Source organism: Callorhinus ursinus, unplaced genomic scaffold (assembly GCF_003265705.2).
Source record: "Callorhinus ursinus isolate GAN/ISIS: 27379988/994484 unplaced genomic scaffold, GSC_fseal_2.0 scaffold2, whole genome shotgun sequence".
Lineage (NCBI taxonomy): Eukaryota > Metazoa > Chordata > Mammalia > Carnivora > Otariidae > Callorhinus > Callorhinus ursinus.
The window spans coordinates 6,019,726-6,037,376 of record NW_027397064.1 but is presented as its reverse complement, the minus strand read 5'-3'; the positions used below and the strand labels follow the sequence as shown (position 1 = coordinate 6,037,376).

Genomic DNA, 17,651 nt, shown 5'->3' with positions numbered 1-17,651 from the left:
CTGTGAGGGTCAAGGTCGCTAGGATCAGAGAGTGCTCAGAGGACGCACAAGAAGATGCTGGAAAGGGAGACCGCATGGACCCTCTGAGCTGGCCTGAGAGCTTGCGCTCTATCCGAGGGCCGTGCGGGGCTGGGCCGAGATCCGGCCCCTGTGCCTTCACCGCTTTACTCAGCAGGGGGGCGGCGATGCCCTGTGTTCTCGGGGCTGCTGTCCAGCGGGGGAGTGGGGTCACTAGCGCGCGTGGCGGCGGTGATGGCGTGAAGGGGAAGCCGGAGAGGGGGGCGTCCCATGGGGGCAGATCCTCAGGGAGCAGCCTGGTGGCCGTTTGCAGGCCCGGGCCCTGAGGCCCAGCGCTGTCTGGGCAGTGAAGAAGCGGGAGGCCAGAGCGTGGGTGCGGGTGAGCCAGGAGGGCCAGCGAGCTGGGGCAGCGAGGGCTTTCCTCGCCGTGGGGGGGCGGGGGACAGATGAGGGGTGCAAGCCAGCATCCCCAGGCTTCGTGCTGAGAACAGACCCGGGGGCTCGGTACAGAGGCAGGGGCCAGGAGTGGAGGGTGTGGGGCGCAGCAGCAGGGGGTGGTGGGCAGTTGGGGGTTGGGGGATGCCAGGCTGGGCCCTGAGGTGCAGGGGACAGTGGTGCTCGGGCAGGGTGTCCTCAGCACACAGCCCGGATTAAAAGACTGGGAAGACTCAGGACTGAAGATCAGATCAGGAAGATGAGAAGGAGCTGGTACAAGGAGCCTGGGAAGGAGGAGCCAGAGAGAGAGGGGTCCTGAGGCTTCAGGAGGACTCCTGTCTTTTGATTACATAGGACAGAAACCCAGTGCGAAGTGGCTCTGGGAGGAAGGGAACTGATAGGAAGGCTGGACAGAACTACCAGAGGAGGGCAGGTAAGCCCGCCTTGGGGGAGGCAGGGAGGCACCACGCCTCCAGGTCACCTGGCAGGGGTGGGGAGCCTGTGCCCCTTCTCTGTTTCTGCTTCATTTCCTCCTGGTGTAGATCACTTCCTCTGTGGTGACCTTCTGGAACCATCTGCCTTCTGTATCTTGCAGTCCACCCTCCTGGAGCGAGACTGACACCCTCTCCCAGCTCTAGTTAGAGAAGACCCCAGGAGAGAATGGGGCAGCTGCCCAGCCCTGGCCCATCAGAGAGCTGTCATGGTACAGAATGGTAGCTCCTGGGGTCCCTGGCAGCTGGGAGGGATGGGCAAGAAGCTGGGGAGCAGGTGCCAGGAAGAGGCTAGGCCACTGGGGAGACACAGCACCAGATGCCCCTGCAGCCCAGATACCGCATGTTCTCACTTATACGTGGAGTCTAAAAGAATCAAACGCATAAAAGGAGAGGAGAATGCTGCTTTCCAGGGCCAGGGCAGGGAGGAAGAATGGGGAGCTGTTGGGGACAAAGTTTCAGTTGTAAGATAAACGAGTTCGGGGGATCTCACGTACAGCATGGTGGTGTAGTTAACAATTCTGTGTTGTGGACTTGAAAGCCGCTAAGTGGGTCCAACTGCAGTGTGCTCACCACAGAAAGCATATGATCACTCTCAGGTGATATGTTAAGTAGCTTGCTGGTGGTGATCATTGCACAATGTATCCATATATCAAAACATCTGGTTGTACATCTTGGATATATACAATTCCTATTTGTCAATTATACCTTGGTGAAGCTGCTAAATAAACAAATAAATACAAACGGAGTCTATGTGCCTCCCCCTTAAATCTGGACAGGCTCAATGGCTGCTAATATGCAGAAATGTGGCAGAAGTGACTTAGGGCCAGTTTCGAGGCCCCAGCCTTAAGGAACCGGCAGCTTCTACTCCCTGTCTCTTGGGAATCCAGCTGCCATGTTGTGAGGATGCTCAAGCGACTCTGTGGAGAAGCCCTCGTGGAAGGGAGCCAGTTCCTAAGCCACGTGACAGAGCCATCTCGGAAGCGGACCCCCCAGGTCCCATCCAGCCATCCCCGCCGAAGCCCCATAGATCCGACACACACTGTCCCCTCCAGGCCCTGCCCAGATTGCAGATTTGTGATCCAAGAAATGTGTGAGCTGGTCTGGGGCTGGTTCATTATATAAACCATTATAGATACCAAGAAGAGAAGATCAGTAGAATGTGTCAATAGATAGAGCTTACGATTGAAGAACGAAGAAGTGATTTAGAAACAGAGGTAAATATCAACACAGAAAGCCAAAAGAGAGGAAAGTGGTTGCCTCAGAGATGGGAAAAGGCAGGGAGGGAGACCGGGAACTGCAGTTTTTGTTCTGTCGTAACAAACCTCACAGAGCTATTTGGTAATTTAAACTATAGTCATGTATAAATTGGATCAGAATAAAAACCCAAACAACCTCCCCCACCAAAAAAAAAAAAAAAAAAAATCTTTTTTCTTAGCAGGAATGGATCTACAGTTCTTTTAAAAGGCTTAAAAGGCTTTTTGTACATTCAGCAACAGGGATATTAAACAGTCCATCATTCCAGTAAGTAAGATAAAATTCCTGCTGACAGGTGGCCTGATAATCCCAGTGAGTTCAAATGCTGCCTAAGGCCTTCTACTTAAAAGACTCAGGTGGCAGTCTGGGCGGGGACGCCCCTGGGGGCTTTGGTCGCTCCCCACCTGAGCCAAGGTACAGGAGTCCAGGGCAAGGGACTAGGCCCTGGGCAGCTAACCAGCCAGGAAGCAGTGGCGGTGAGTGGGGGGGGGATGGTGTTGGGCAGAACCACGGGTGAGGCTGTGGGCCTCCCCGTGTGATGTGAGTCTGCAGGAGGGCTGAACTTCAGGCCCCAGCTGGACTCTGACTACAGATGCCCAGTTCATGGGCCCAATCACAGATTTCAGGGTCAGTTGAAGGTGAGAGGGGTATTGAAGTAGACGAAAGACGGGAGTCCTGGTGAATGGAAGGAGGAGAAAGATGCCTTTCACAACAATAAAGAAGATTCTGGAGATGGGGGGTAGGGTACATGAAGTACTTGGAATGATGAGTTTGAATTTGCGCGTTAACTGAGTCAGGTTACATATTTAAAGCCTTCTGCAAGATCATCTCTTTGAATCTTTTTATGAGTTTTTATGGTTTGGTGGTTTGTTTTTTTTAATATATAGAAAGCAATTTTGGGGGGTGGAGTCCCATTTTAATAATTTATTTTACTTAAAGTTGTTTTACTCAAACACTTTGGCGAACTGTGTTGTGTTCTTTAATGTTCATAAATTGTTCATTGCTCAGTTCTGGAAAGCGTTGAGCCAAATACTGAAGAAGCAACACATACGCAAGCGCAAGACAGACGTGAAGCAAAATGTCTCCTTGAGGAGATTTCACCTTCGTAGATTTTCAAACCAAGCTGCTGTTGGAATAAGACTGCCCTCCTGGTTCTTGGGATAGAAAAATCAGAGTTAAAGTACTGAATGCAGTTCCAGGAGTAAGCTTTCGTTCCCTCATCTTCTACATCCATGGCCAAACGCCCTGTCGGCCATGGAGGTGTCACGCCTGCATCACCCTAAGGAGAACGACCTTGAGCCATGGCTGCCAGCCCAGCCCGTCCCTGCCCCTGCGGCTGCACCCCCAGCCTGGGGCAGGCTGAGCCCCCGGGAACTATATGAGGAAGGGGGTATGGTGGTGTTTCCTGCCCTGCTGGTGGACGGTCCCCTTTTCTGCACTCCCCGAAGATAATGTGACCCAAGTTCCCCTGTGGAAGGGCCGTGCCTCGATGTTCCTCCCACACAGGTGGGTAGAATGGCCCAGGAGGAAGCCTTGCCCACACAGACCTTAATTACAAATACTTGCTTTCTAAGAATAAACCACTTTGTCTAACATTTGGCCAATTGGCTTTCAAACACTCAGCTTCTATTTTTTTTTATTATTATTTTTTCAGCTCGCTTTAATTATGTCCAAGACCTTTTTTCAGAAGTTAGGTTTTCGCCTTTCCCCCACCCCTCCAGAACCACGTCTGTCCATTCCAAGGCTGGTGTAATGGGCTCCCGCTATTAGATTGCCTTCTGGGGCCTTCCTTTGGGCTTTACTCTCTCTGACCCCAAACACAGAGCTGGTGCTGACCCTTGTGCAGGTCAGAATTCCCAGCGTGAGGGAATTCCCAAGTGACTTGGTACAGTGTAACCCCTGGGGTTCCCGGGTGTACCCCAGTACGCACCTAAGCTCAGGCCTTAGATGCACTCACCTCCGCTGGGCCCCAGAATGTATCTTGGCAAACTTTTCCACTCCACGGCCCCGTGGATGCCCGCGAGTCCGTGCTGTCTCTGGTTCCTTCCAAGCCCCCCCCCATCCCTGGGGCTGTTCTCCAGTCAGTGCCCATGTGCTCCGGGGGGGAAGGGCAGAGCCTCAGTCTCTGGGCCTGCAACGGGGACCACGGACACGCCCAAACCATAGCTACAGAGAGAGGCAAGGGGCTCCTCCCTCCCCTGCAGCCAGTGCTTTTCCGGTGACCTCTAAGATCTCTCTCATTGAGCCCGTGACCCTGGCCTTGCCTGTTGCTCTCCGCTGAGCGCTCCATCCGGTCCCCAGGCCACGATGCAGCTAACTTCCGTGAGGAGGGCAGTCCCCGGCACTTTCTTGATGGCCCCCTGCTTGGGCCGGGAGAGGCAGGTGGGGGGCCTCCTGTCCTGGCCCCAGAACTGCCTAGCGGGAGAGGGGACACATATCATCACAAGTGCAGGGAGAGGGGCGACGGGGGGGTGTAATTGGTTGAGCATCCGACTCTTGTTTTGGGCTCACACCTGATCCCAGCTGGGTTGTTCCCAGCTCCTGCCATCCTCCCCCCGCCCCCCCCCCCAGGGCTCTCACTACGTTTCCCAAGTTGGGGCAGGGAGTGTCATTGTGAGATCAGGAGGGCAGGAGGCAGCAAGAGGCCATCCCTCCGTGGGTCGGTGGGCGGCAGCTGCTACGGGGGTGGGCTCCGCATCACCCTGCCCCTGGCCAAGCCGACATGCACCCTGCACTGGGGGCTGGGACACGGCCGGACAGCCTCTGGGGGTGAACGAGGACAACGGTGGAGGGTGCTGGGGCTCCAGATGGGGCCCTACAGGACAAGCCCTTCCTTCCCAGGGAGCAGGCAGACCAGGACAAGCAGACTGCCGGCTGCACAGAGCCAGGCAGCCCCTGGCCTGGGTGACAGTAACCCCAGAGGCATCATCTCTTACTCCACACCAGAAAGAGCTTGCTGCCCGCTGACTTGTAATCCCGGGACCCAGAGGAAGGACTATAACCAGATGCGTCACAGGTGACTCAGGCCCAAAGGTGCCTGCCTGACTCACAGCACAGTGCCCCGGTGGCCCCGTGCAGCCACGTCAGGGCAGCAGGCTGCAAATGTGGACAAACAGACTTTGTTTACCACCAGTGACAAGTCGTGTATGTTCGATCTCCAGTCCCGCTCAGGCACACGACAAAATTCACAAGAAACCAAGGCCGATCACAACTGATGACTACTTCATGTCACCGTAAGAAGCACTAGCAGCTGCACCCCTGGCATTTATTACAGAGAAATGAAAACGCATGTCCCCCCAAAAAACCTGAATGAATATTCACGGCAGCCTTATTCATAATCGCCCCAACTGGAATCAGCCTAGATGTCTGCCCTTGGACGTGGGAATAGTTAAACACTGTGGTCTGCCATCCCACAGAAGACACTCAGTAATACAAAGGAGTCAACTATTGATCCGTGTTTGGATGAATCTCCAGGGAATTACGCTGAGTGAAAAAAAAAACAACCCCAAAAGATTGCAGGATTCCATTTATGTAACTTATTTGAAATGACAACATTTTAGAAATGCAGGAGAGGGGCTAGGGACAGAGTAGGGGTGTGGGGGGCAGGTGAGGCGGTTATAAAACCATCTGTTCCTGTCTGTGGGGTTGGAGCTGTTCCGTATCTCAACCACAGTGGTGTTTATGAACCCACACACGTGACAAGATAGTGTAGAACTTACACACCCACGCGAATGAAGTACATGTGAAGGGGCGGGGGGGGGGCGGAATCCGAAGAGAAATCTGAAAATCTGTGGATTGCACCATTGGGGGAAATTGGGCAGCATACAGGGGATCTCTGTATTATTTCTTCAACTGCATGTGAGTCTATAAGTTATGTCAAAAATTCCAATTGAAAAAGGGTTTGGTGGGGAGCGCCCGGGGGGGACTCAGTCGGTTAAGTGCCTGACTCTTAGTTTTGGCTCCGGTCATGATCTCAGAGTCTGAGATGGAGTCCTCAGTTGGCCTCTGCACTGGGGGTGGAGCCTGCGTAAGATTCTCTCTCTCTCCCTCTGCCCCTCCCCCTCGGCTTGCACAAGAAGCTCTCTTGCTCACTCTCCCTCCCTCTCTAAAAAAAAAATAATCCAATTGAGAAAGGGTATGGGGAATTTACTGGAAGAAAGACTAATCTTGGAGTAACAAACCTTTCACCTAAAGCCTGTTGGAAGAACCAATTAATTAATTAAGGACCTGCCCAGAAGTTAGTCTCCCCCGACCTTTAGCCAAGATTTTCCCTAACACAGCAAGACAATCCAGGGGACAGAAGGAGCTATGGGGACAATTCAGGGGCCAGGAAGGATGCCTCCCAAGGCGATATCTCTCCCCAGATTTAGAGGACAGCCAGGTCAGTGTGCTTGGCAAGCTGCTTGAGCAGAAGGGGGCTGGGCAGGGAGACACTGGTGGCCAGGACGGTCGCCCTGGTTTTGGGGACCAAACGCACGGCTCAGGTGGTGAGGAGGCCAGAGCACAGAACAGAGCTACATGGTCTGCTGGGGTGGGCAGAGCCGGGAGGAAGGTTTTTCTTCTTTGGATATTTTAAAAATCGTGGTGAAAAGCACCACATAAAAGTTACCATCATAACCATTTGTCTGGTTCAGTAGAGGTAAGCGTATTCACACCATTGTACAGCAGCTCTCCAGAAAGTTTCCATCTTCAAAACTGAAACTCTGTACCCACCAAACAACCCCCCCCCGGGGCCCCCTCTTCCTGGCCCCTGGCAACCAGTTCTGTGCATTTGACAACTTCAGATACCTAGTCTAAGTCAAGTCACTCAGCGTTTGTCCTTCTGCCACTTAGCATCATGTCCTCAGGGTTCATCTGTGGTGTAGCGTGTGACAGGATGCTCTCCCTTTTTAAGGCTGAATAACATTCCGTTACTTGGATGGACAGCATCTTGTTTATACATTCACCTGGTGATGGACACTTGAGTTGCTTGGCCCTTTTGGCTACTGTGAACAATGCTGCTATCAACATGAGGGTGCAAATATCTCTCTAGACCTTGCTTTGAATTCTTTTGGATAGACACCCAGAAAGTGTGATGGCTGGATTGGAGGAAGGCTTTTGAACCAGCCTGGCTACTGAAACCTCTTAGCCCCCTAACAGAAGTTGCACCTATGGGTATGCGTGGCCCCTGGAGAGAAAAGACTCACCCTGGGTTCTACCTGTGCGTCCAAGGGAGCAGAGATCAAGCTCATGCACACTGGGCCCCACCCCTGCCTGCCCCACATTCATGCACACGCGCGCGCGCATGCACGTACCCCACAAGGCCGGCCTGGCTCTCAGTATTCAAACACACAGATGAGGTTCCGTGCCGTCACCACCAGTCCTACCCTTTTCCACAGCACAAGAAGTCTGGGTCCAGGCTCCTGGGCGCGCTCTGAGCCCAACCCCTTCCCCACCTGCCCACACCAAGCCCGGTCAGAAGGACCAGGCACCACATGCCTCCTTTGCCCTGTCTCGGGGCCTCGCAGCATCAGGAAGCCAGACCCAGGCCCCTGGCCCAGGCTGCGTGCTTCCCACCCCGACGGAGGCTGCCCAAAGCTGGCTTTCAGCACTGAACAAATGAGGTGAACGTAGGAGTAACAGTTCTCCCACCAGACTGTGAGCAAAGGGTTGGGACTGGCCCCTATGGGGACACGACAAATGCTCCTTCCCCAAAGGGGACGTGCCCCCGATCCCCCGCGCTCCCTTAGGGTGACAGCTGGGATTATCCTGTGCTGGACAGACCTGCCCTCTCCAGGCCCCCTGCCCTGGGGCTTGCTCGGCCACACCCTGCCATGTCCCTTCTGCCCGCAGGACTTCAAGTCACAGGGCGGGGCGGGGTCTGGGTGGCCACGCGGGGCAAGGGGAGGGACCCGGAGCCTTTTACAGCCCGGGCCAAAGTCCTGCCCGGACCGAAGCCCCGGTGGCTCGTACAGCAGCCGGTGCCCACGTTCTGGAACCCCCGGGGCCCCAGCCCGCCTGGAGTCCTGGCCTTGCCGCCCTCCGCCCTCCGACAGGCATGCAGGGGGCCTGCGTGCTGCTGCTGCTCCTGGGCCTGAGGCCGTGGCTGGCCCTCGGCGTCATCCCAGGTAATGAGGCACCTCCCAGCTGCCCCCCACACACGGGGCATTCCCCCGAGACTGACCTGGCCTCCCCTCTCCACTCGGCCAGTTGAGGAGGAGGACCCAGCCTTCTGGAACCGCCAGGCGGCCCAGGCCCTGGACACTGCGAAGAAGCTGCAGCCCATCCAGACGGCTGCTAAGAACCTCATTCTCTTCTTGGGGGACGGTGAGTGTGCAAGGCCTGGCCATGCCCTGTGGCTCCCACAGCCCTGGCACCCAGGCACCGAACCCTGCGGATTCGGGCCTGACAAGGTGTGCTCCTTCAGGGATGGGGGTGCCCACGGTGACAGCCACTCGGATCCTAAAGGGGCAAATGAATAAGCACCTGGGACCTGAGACACCCCTGGCCATGGACCACTTTCCGTACCTGGCTCTGTCCAAGGTAAAGGCTGGGTAGCCTCAGGGTGCTCCCCACCAGAGGGGTGGGGTGGGGCTCAGGAGGGCTGCAGGAGGGGAAACCGCAGGAGGGTTGGAGCCTGAGTCAAGGGCACCAGGGCGGTGAGGGTGGGCCCCGGGGCCTGGGTCGGGATCTTGGGTGTCTGACAGTATCATGGGGGGAGCTGAGGGTGTTTCTGTCCCCAGACATACAACGTGGACAGACAGGTGCCAGACAGCGCAGGCACTGCCACGGCCTACCTGTGCGGGGTCAAGGCCAACTACCAGACCATTGGCGTGAGCGCAGCCGCCCGCTGGAACCAGTGTAACACGACACGTGGCAATGAGGTCACTTCTGTGATGAACCGGGCCAAGAAAGCAGGTGGGCTTGGGGCCAGCTTGGCGGGCAGAGGCAGGATGAGAGAGCTCGGGGGCTCACCCTGACCTCTACCACCCTCAGGGAAGTCGGTGGGGGTGGTGACCACGACGAGGGTGCAGCATGCGTCGCCAGCAGGCTCCTACGCACACGTAGTGAACCGCAACTGGTACTCGGACGCCAACATGCCTGACAAGGCGCGGGAGGAGGGATGCCAGGACATCGCCCAGCAGCTCATCTCCAACATGGATATTGATGTGAGACATGAAGGGCAAGGGGGGTGGGGTGCCGGCCCTGGCCACAGTCCCGGGCGGCTGACAGCCTGAGCCCTGGGGCCTGGCAGGGTCTCCAGGAGCTTGGGGAAGGAGGGTGGTGGTGGAGAAGGTACAGCTGGGGCCAGACCATACCCACAGACCTGGCAGGGGAGCTAGGCGCTGTCTGAGAAGGGAGCAAAGGGCCAGCCAAGCCCGAGCCCACCTGCCTAATCCTTTGGCTACAGGTGATCCTGGGCGGAGGCCGAAAGTACATGTTCCCCAAGGGGACTCCAGACCCTGAGTATCCAAGTGACACCAAACAGAACGGAATCAGGTTGGATGGGCGGAACTTGGTGCAGGAGTGGCAGGCCAAGTACCAGGTGATGGGGGCTGGCAGGTGCAAGGGGTACACAGAGACAAGGATGAGAGGGCTATGGACTGAGGCTTGGTTCCATCCCTCCCAGGGTGCCCGGTATGTGTGGAATCGCACAGCGCTCATGGAAGCATCCCGGGACCCCTCTGTAACACACCTCATGGGTAATGACCCCAGACCCCCCTCTTCCCTGCCCGGGCCTCCCGGGTCCTCAGAAAGCCAAGCAGATACACAGATGTTCAGGCCACGGACCCTCCCCACTCCCCAGCCAGTCACCACCAGCCCCCTTTCCCACAGGCCTCTTTGAGCCAGGAGACACCAAATACGAGGTCAACCGAAACCAGACCCAGGACCCGTCCCTGATGGAGATGACAGAGGTGGCCGTGCGCCTGCTGAGCAGGAACCCCCGTGGCTTCTACCTCTTCGTGGAGGGTGAGTGGCAGCCCCTTGCCCAGCAGAGGAGTGGGAATGGTCAGGGCGTTTGGGCATTGTCCACCTTCCAAGCGTCCTGCTTGCAGGAGGCCGCATCGACCACGGTCATCACGACGGCACGGCTTATCTGGCACTGACCGAGGCCGTCATGTTCGATTCTGCCATCGACAAGGCCAGCCAGATCACAAACGAGAAGGACACCCTGACCCTTGTCACCGCTGACCACTCTCACGTCTTCTCTTTTGGTGGCTACACACTGCGAGGGAGCTCCATTTTCGGTAGGCAGGGAGCTCCATCTGCGGTGGCAGGTGCTGTTTCCCAAAATATATGGCAGAAATGGCTCTGAGTCTGTTTCCTCGCCTGTCGAACGGGGTAGTAGCCACTGCCTTGTCGGGTGCGTGTGAGGATTTGGCCAGCGCGTAGGCAACCCGGGCTGGGCACGCAGGGGGCCCCCTAGCTGTCGTCGGTGTGCTCAGCAGGGCCCTCCTCCCCGCAGGGCTGGCCCCCAGCATAGCCGTAGACAACAAGACCTACACCTCCATCCTTTACGGCAACGGCCCCGGCGCCCACTTCGCGCTCACCGGGAACTCCCGGCCCAACGTCAGCGACGCACAGAGCAGTGAGCGCCGGGGGCCAGCGGGGCGGTCGGGGGGTTGCGGGGGCGAGGGGTTGGGGGGCTCGGTGGGGACCTCGCGGGAGGGGGAGGCCGCCCGCCCCGCCGGCCCTGAAGCCCTACCCTCCGGCCAGCGGACCCCGCGTACAAGCAGCAGGCCGTGGCGCCCCTGTTGTCCGAGACCCACGGCGGCGAGGACGTGGCGGTGTTCGCGCGCGGCCCGCAGGCGCACCTGGTGCACGGCGTGCAGGAGCAGAGCTTCGTGGCGCACGTCATGGCCTTCGCCGCCTGCCTCGAGCCCTACACCGACTGCGGCCTGCCGCCCTCGGCCTCTCCCACCGACGCCGCGCTCCCCGGCCCGGCCGCTGCGCCGCCGACGCTGCCGCTGCTGGCCGGGACGCTGCTGCTGGGGCTGCTGGCGGGCGCCGCGCCCTGACCGCCAGGATCCCAGCCCGCTCTCCGCCTCCCACCTCCACCGCATCCCACCTCCACCCCCAGGCCCCGCCCCCGCCCCTCCGCCCCCTCCCCTCCGCCCCCTCCGCCCCCCCCACCCCCTCCATCCCTTCCACCTCCCGCCCCAGGCCCCGCCCTGCCCCGCCTCCAGTCCTAGGCCCCGCCCCCGGAGCCCCCCAGCGCGGGCCCCTCCCCAGACCTTCAGCCCGATGGCGCGGGCGGCCCCGGGCGCCCCGGGGGCCGCGGTGGCGGCTTTCCGGGGCAGCCACGGCCCCCCATTGGCTGTTCTCGACTCTCCACTCCCAACCTCAGCGCCAGGGTAAGGACGGGGCGGGGGGCTCCGACCACCAGGCTCTGCCCGAGGACCAGGCGGGCACCATGCCAGAGGCGTCCCCGGCAGGGCCACGACTCGCCCAGACCCTGCAGCACACCCGTTTCTTGGCCTCAGTCTTCACAGCACCTTGGGGACCCGAGGACTCGGGCATGTCAGGGTGCCCGGAAAAAGGTGGCTTCCTGTCACCCCTGCAACCGTCCCTGCAGCCACCTTGCTGGCTGAGGAGGCTGCTGGGGCCGGGGTGCCGTACCATCCACCATGGGCACCTCCTGAGGGCCAGCGGTACACAGAGAGGAGATGCTGACACGGAACGGAGAGACTTGTCCCAAGTCACTTAGCTGCTGATGTTCACCACCCCCCCAGTGCCCATTCCAGGCTGGGAGACCCAAGGAGCATGCAGAGCAGGCAGCCCTAGAGCTACCCTTGCTCCCTCCGGGAGACCATCTGGGTGCTGGGCACAGATCTGTGAAGAGAGGAGATTCCCTCTCCTCCGGGGGCCTCTATTCTACTGAGAGAGACAAAGCAATAATCAAATAAACTGTTATGCCATGTAATGCCAGTAGTGATATGTTCTAGAAAGAAAAATCATTGGCATATGGGAGCACAGACGGATGTCTGTGAGTGAGGGGATGGGTGGATCATTCAGACCAGGGAGGGGCTGCCTGAGGAGCAGACAGTGGAGCGGAGACAGGGAAGTGAGGGCTCGAGTAATGCAGGAGGAAGAGCCATGCAAAGGCCCTGAGGCAGCAATCAGTAAGTGCTATTCCGGGCCTATAGCTGGATCAGAGAGTTGGGGTGGAGTAGGGGAGTGGGTAAAACCTGAGACATAACAATGGGAGCAGGTGGGTGAGGAGTTTGAACTTGTGTGGTATGTGATTGGAAGGCTTTGAGCAGGGGCATAACATGACCTGAATCTTGGAAAATATCACTCATTATTTTAGGGATAAGAGTTTTGTTTTGTTTTCCGGAAGGGGGTATAGGGTGGGAGCTGGGACACCAGAGGGGAGGTGCAGACTCCAAACATTTCTGACCTCCATCCAAAAATATTCTGGAGCACCCACTCCAATATAGTCGCACTCGTTGAGTAGCTAACCCACCCTGGGGGAACACTGAAAAGAACTTATGAAAGTTAAATCAGCTATTTTTTAAATAAATTTTACAAAATTACAAATTTATTTGTACATTTGCAAAGGTGCAAAAAAAGCATTTTGCTCTCACTAGAAATATCAATATGATTATGCTTTCTTCTTTACTAAAATCTTTTTAAAAATTGAAGAATAATTGACATACAAAATTGTATTAGTTTCAGGTGTCCAACACAGTGATTCGATATATATGTACAATAAGAAATGGCCACCACAGTAAGTCCAGTTACCATCTGTCACCATACTGAGTCGTTACAATTCTTATTTACTAAAATCTTGATTTTGCACTGTAAAACATCGATTTGAAGACATGGCCCTCGGGGCAGTTTATTTCAATTCTGGACCTTAGTAGCTGTCACAAAAATATTGGAGCTGAATGGGAAAAGGGCATCATTAGCTAGGTTCGCTAAGCCATCATACTCATTTTTATTTTTATTTTATTTTATTATGTTAATCACCATACATTACATCATTAGTTTTTGATGTAGTGTTCCATGATTCTTTGTCTGCGTATAACACCCAGTGCTCCATTCAATACGTGCCCTCTTTAATACCCATCACCAGGCTAACCCATCCCCCACCCCCCTCCCCTCTAGAACCCTCAGTTTGTTTCTCAGAGTCCATAGTCTCTCATGCATCATACTCATTTTTAAACTCCATCCACCAGTCATGCAAGGACTTGATAAAATCCAGCTGCTATAATTCTGTCTTCCCTGTTGTCAATTACTTGGTCTTACAAGCCAATGGGAAGGTGTTGCATGTTTATGTTTCATAAATGGGTTCAAAACCCAAGGAAACTACATTTTAAAACTCCACAGTTTGGGGCGCCTGGGTGGCTCAGTCGTTAAGCATCTGCCTTCAGCTCAGGTCATGATCCCGGCGTCCTGGGATGGAGCCCCGAATTGCAGGGAGTCTGTTTGTCCCTCTCCCTCTGCCCCTCCACCCTTCTCATGCATGCTCTCTCTCTCTCTCTCCCTCTCTCAAATAAATAAATGAAATCTTTAAAAATAAATAAATAAAACTCTACAGGTTTAGGGGCACCTGGCTGACTCAGTGGGTAGAGCATGCGACTCTTGATTTGTGGGTCGTAAGTATGTAAGTTCAAGACCCACGTTGGGGGTAGAGTTTACTTAAAAAAAATGAAATTTTAAAAATGTAAAACTCTACAGGTTTAAAAAAACAGATTATTCTGGGGTTAGTGATAATGGTTGCACACCACTTTTAATATCCTGAAAACCACTGAATTTACACTTTAAATGAGTGAATTTTACGGCATGGAAATTACAACTAAATTTTTTAAAAATCGTTTTTGCTTCCAAGCTTTTTTTAAATCTTTTTTATTTTTATTTTTATTTTTTTAAAGATTTTATTTATTTATTTGAGAGAGAGAGAATGAGAGAGAGCACAAGAGGGAAGAGGGTCAGAGGGAGAAGCAGACTCCCCGCTGAGCAGGGAGCCCGATTTGGACTCAATCCCGGGACTCCAGGATCATGACCTGAGCCAAAGGCAGTCGCCCAACCAACTGAGCCACCCAGGCGCCCCCAAGTTTTTTTTTTTAATGTGTAGGTTTTGTGAGTCAAACACATTGTTAGCCACAAAATTGTGTGTCCATGGAAACATTTTCAAACATTTGTGTCAACATCTTTACCTGGGAGGGGCAGCTGCCGCAAAGGTGAATCTATTTTTCCAATAATTTTCCTGGGTGCCTAAAACTGTTAGCTCTTGTCTCCTCAAGAAATGCCAGCACCTTGGCCTTCAAAAGGAGGGGAAGCTCAGAGGAAAGAGAGGGAGGGGGATTCATGACAGCCCTTTTCAATTCTTTGCCATAAAGATGACCCGTTCTGGGGCACCTGGGTGGCTCAGTCGGTTAAGCGTCTGCCTTCAGCTCAAGTCATAATCCCAGGGTCCTGAGATTGAGTCCCGCATGGAGCTCCCTGCTCAGTGGGGAGCCTGCTTTTCCCTCTCCCACTCCCCCTGCTTGTGTGCACGCGCTCTCTCTAATAAATAAATAAAATCTTTAAAAAAAAAAAAAAGATGACTCGTTCTGTGTGGTCTGGAAGATTTCCTGGTCACACCCAATCTTATTGCCTAGTATCACAAAGATTCTACTCTGCTAGAACCTTGACTTTATAAAGTTAACACCACTGAGGGCTCCTGTAACCTTTTATTTGACCTCTGGCTTCTGGTTCTTTCCTTCAGTGGTTTGACAGGATGGGCCAGTGCATGAGTTTTGGAGGTGCTGCTATCACTATACCTTTCCCTCATCCAGAATCCTCTAAAAACTCCTTCCCCGGTAGGTGTTCCATTGGGGCGGGGGAGTACCCTGACACTGTTTTCCCCTGTTTGCAATTGTTCCTAGTAAACAAGGCATTCACTGTTGGGCACATATATTCTCTGTTATATCTTTCCTTTCCTGGTTCACACACACACACACACACACACACACACACGGTTTGTGTATTTCATTACTGGACCAGAACCCAGCAGATACCTTAAGCTGAGATGTGTGGAAACCATGCAGCAAACCTCCCACACTGGGTAATTTGCGCTAACACTTCCTTCCAATCTGTGGTAGTGTTTTCTCTACATCTTTCAACAGTATTTGCTGACAAAGAAATGCCTTTCGGTTTGTCGACAGATCATTTTCTGTTCATTGTTTCTGCCATTTTTACTGCGGCAGAAAAAAAAACTAAGTGCCTGGTGGTAGGTGTTTTTTGTCTCATGCTATTATGCAAGAAACTTTAAAAGAGCTTTCCAAATATTTATCATTGCTTAGGGAAACATCCAAAAAGTACTGAGTTGAAAAGCACCTCACTTTAAACATCGCTGGGCAAAGAATTGCGGGGGTTTGTCTCCATATTCTGAAAGCTTAGTTTTTAAATGCCTCGCTGTCCACGAGGATTTCTTCATGCTGCTGTTGACTAGCATCTCAAGGCACCAGCAGCCTGGCTCGGTTTTGTTTATTTTGTATATTGGGGGCTAATTTCTCATCAGGTCTGCACCGTGGGTAATGGCGACGAGACTGTGTCAGGAGGGAGGACGTGTCGTTGCTGCCACTTCTGGGGGCTTGCTTACCCCGTGGGGCTTATCTGCATTATTTGCAATTTCTTTACAGGACTCTTTTGGAAGCTGCTTGATTGTTTTTGGAGGATTTGTTTGTTTAAAACTAGACCACATAGGGCGCCTGGGTGGCTCAGCCAGTTAAGCATCTGCCTTCGGCTCAGGTCATGATCCCAGGGTCCTGGGATCGAGTTCCGCATCGGGCTCCCTGCTCCGCGGGAAGCCTGCTTCTCCCTCTGCCCCCCTCCCTCTCTCTCTCTCTGTCTCTCATGAATAAATAAATAAAATCTTTAAAAAAAATAAAATAAAACGAGACCGCATTATCCATAAATCCGTTTAGGCAGACACACTAAACTCTAATACATCATGAAGAACGTGCAGTGAGCAAACGGGGAGGGGATGCCCCTCATTGGAGGGGGTGTCCCTCCCTGAACACCCTCATTCTCGTCCCCTAGGACATCCGCAGCCAAGTCAGGGGTGGGTGCCCAGATGACAGGGTACAGAGTGCCAGCAGGGAACTCAATGTTAAATATGAACATACTGATTCTCGCGTTAGGGTGGTCCTGCTCAGGGTCGTGGCAAGGCCGCAGATGGATTAAGGATAGCAGCGCCCAGCACACGACAGGCGCTCAGGAAGGCCCAATGTCCCTTTAAGCAGATGAGGGACTCCGGACAGAACTCAGGCTAAACAGCCCCCATTGGCTACAGGTACGTCTCCACTGGCAGGGCTCAGACAGGGGCCCGGAGGATGCCACAGGTCCAGTCCCCTCGGCCCACGGCCCCCCGCTCCTGGAGTGCCCCATACCCAGCCCAACGCGGCTCAGGCGGCTGCTCCAGGCTGTGTCACGCTGGGGAGAAACAGGCACGCCATCTCTCAGGAGGCCCCAGACAGGATGCCAGATGTGCCCTTGTCCTGACCTTGAGGCTGACATTCCCATCTGATGCTGTGAGCCGCCCACCTCCCCTTTCCAGAAACAAGTGTCCCCACCTGGGGAGCATCTGCATGCCAGGCCCTTGTCCCTGTGAGGCTGCCACCCCCAATCCCTGTCTCCGGGTGCCCCCCCCCCCCGCAGGCCTCCAGGAAGCTGTGCGGTATTTTCAACGGCACCCTCGGATCTAAAGTAGCCCAGGGCCTGCTTACCCCAGCTGAACAGAGCTTCAGCATTTGCTGCATTGCCCAGAGCAGGCCAGAGCACTGACAGCAGGCAGCCGGGGGTCCCCTTGGTGTAACCTCGTCCCTGGGGAAGCCCAGGCCATGCCAACGTGCCGGGCGCAGGGCCCAGGGACCAACTGTGAGGCTCCCTAGCCGCCCCTCAGGGAGGAAACAGCTGCCCCCCCCCCCCCCCCCCCCCGCCCCGGTCCCAAAGGGTGAGGCCACCCACCGTCCACCCCCTCCCCGGGACCATCCAGGCCCCGCAGGGCACCCTGTCCTTGCCCTTCCTTTGCTCAGCAGCCTTGCAAGTCCCCTTACCAGCCAGTGTGGCACTCCCCTCCCTCCCTGCCCTCGGCTCCTCAGGTGAGAGAGAAATGGCGGCGTGCAGGCCCCTCCCTGCAGATCCCCGTCAGCAGTCCCTGCGACGTTCTGGTCCCGCAGGAAGGTGGGAGGGGGTTTCTTTTATTATTATTTATGCAAACTCTAGACAAGGCGAACTGCGGCGTAACGGCATCATGTAGCAGTGGCTCGGGGATCCGAGCTGCCTGCCGCCCAGTGAATCAGCCTGAGCCACTGGCTGGGCCCCCGCGGGCGGCCGCTGGGGCGGGCGAGCCAGGCGCCGCCTCATTCGCCTCCGACCTGATGAGCTCATGCTGGGGCCGCTCAGAGGGACCTGGGCCTCGGGGACGAACGCTGGGCCCATGCAGCCTTCTGGGCACCGCCAGGCCTGCGCGGGCTGGCC

General features: G+C 55.4%; 1 protein-coding gene and 1 long non-coding RNA gene across 2 annotated transcripts; both read left to right on the top strand.

Annotated features, from left to right (window-relative positions):
• Nucleotides 1-461: 461 nt before the first annotated feature.
• On the top strand, nt 462-3,819 carry LOC141370029 (uncharacterized). Its single transcript, XR_012373709.1, has 2 exons — nt 462-2,839; nt 3,210-3,819. It is a non-coding gene; the product is annotated as an uncharacterized lncRNA (long non-coding RNA).
• Nucleotides 3,820-8,121: 4,302 nt separating this feature from the next.
• On the top strand, nt 8,122-12,691 carry ALPI (alkaline phosphatase, intestinal). The gene is made up of 11 exons (XM_025886724.2): nt 8,122-8,308; nt 8,391-8,507; nt 8,608-8,723; nt 8,924-9,098; nt 9,177-9,349; nt 9,592-9,726; nt 9,811-9,883; nt 10,017-10,151; nt 10,238-10,429; nt 10,648-10,770; nt 10,899-12,691. Exons 1-11 carry the CDS (start codon nt 8,239-8,241, stop codon nt 11,198-11,200), a joined length of 1,611 nt encoding a protein of 536 aa, XP_025742509.1. The 5' UTR covers nt 8,122-8,238; the 3' UTR covers nt 11,201-12,691.
• The last annotated feature ends 4,960 nt before the right edge of the window (nt 12,692-17,651 follow it).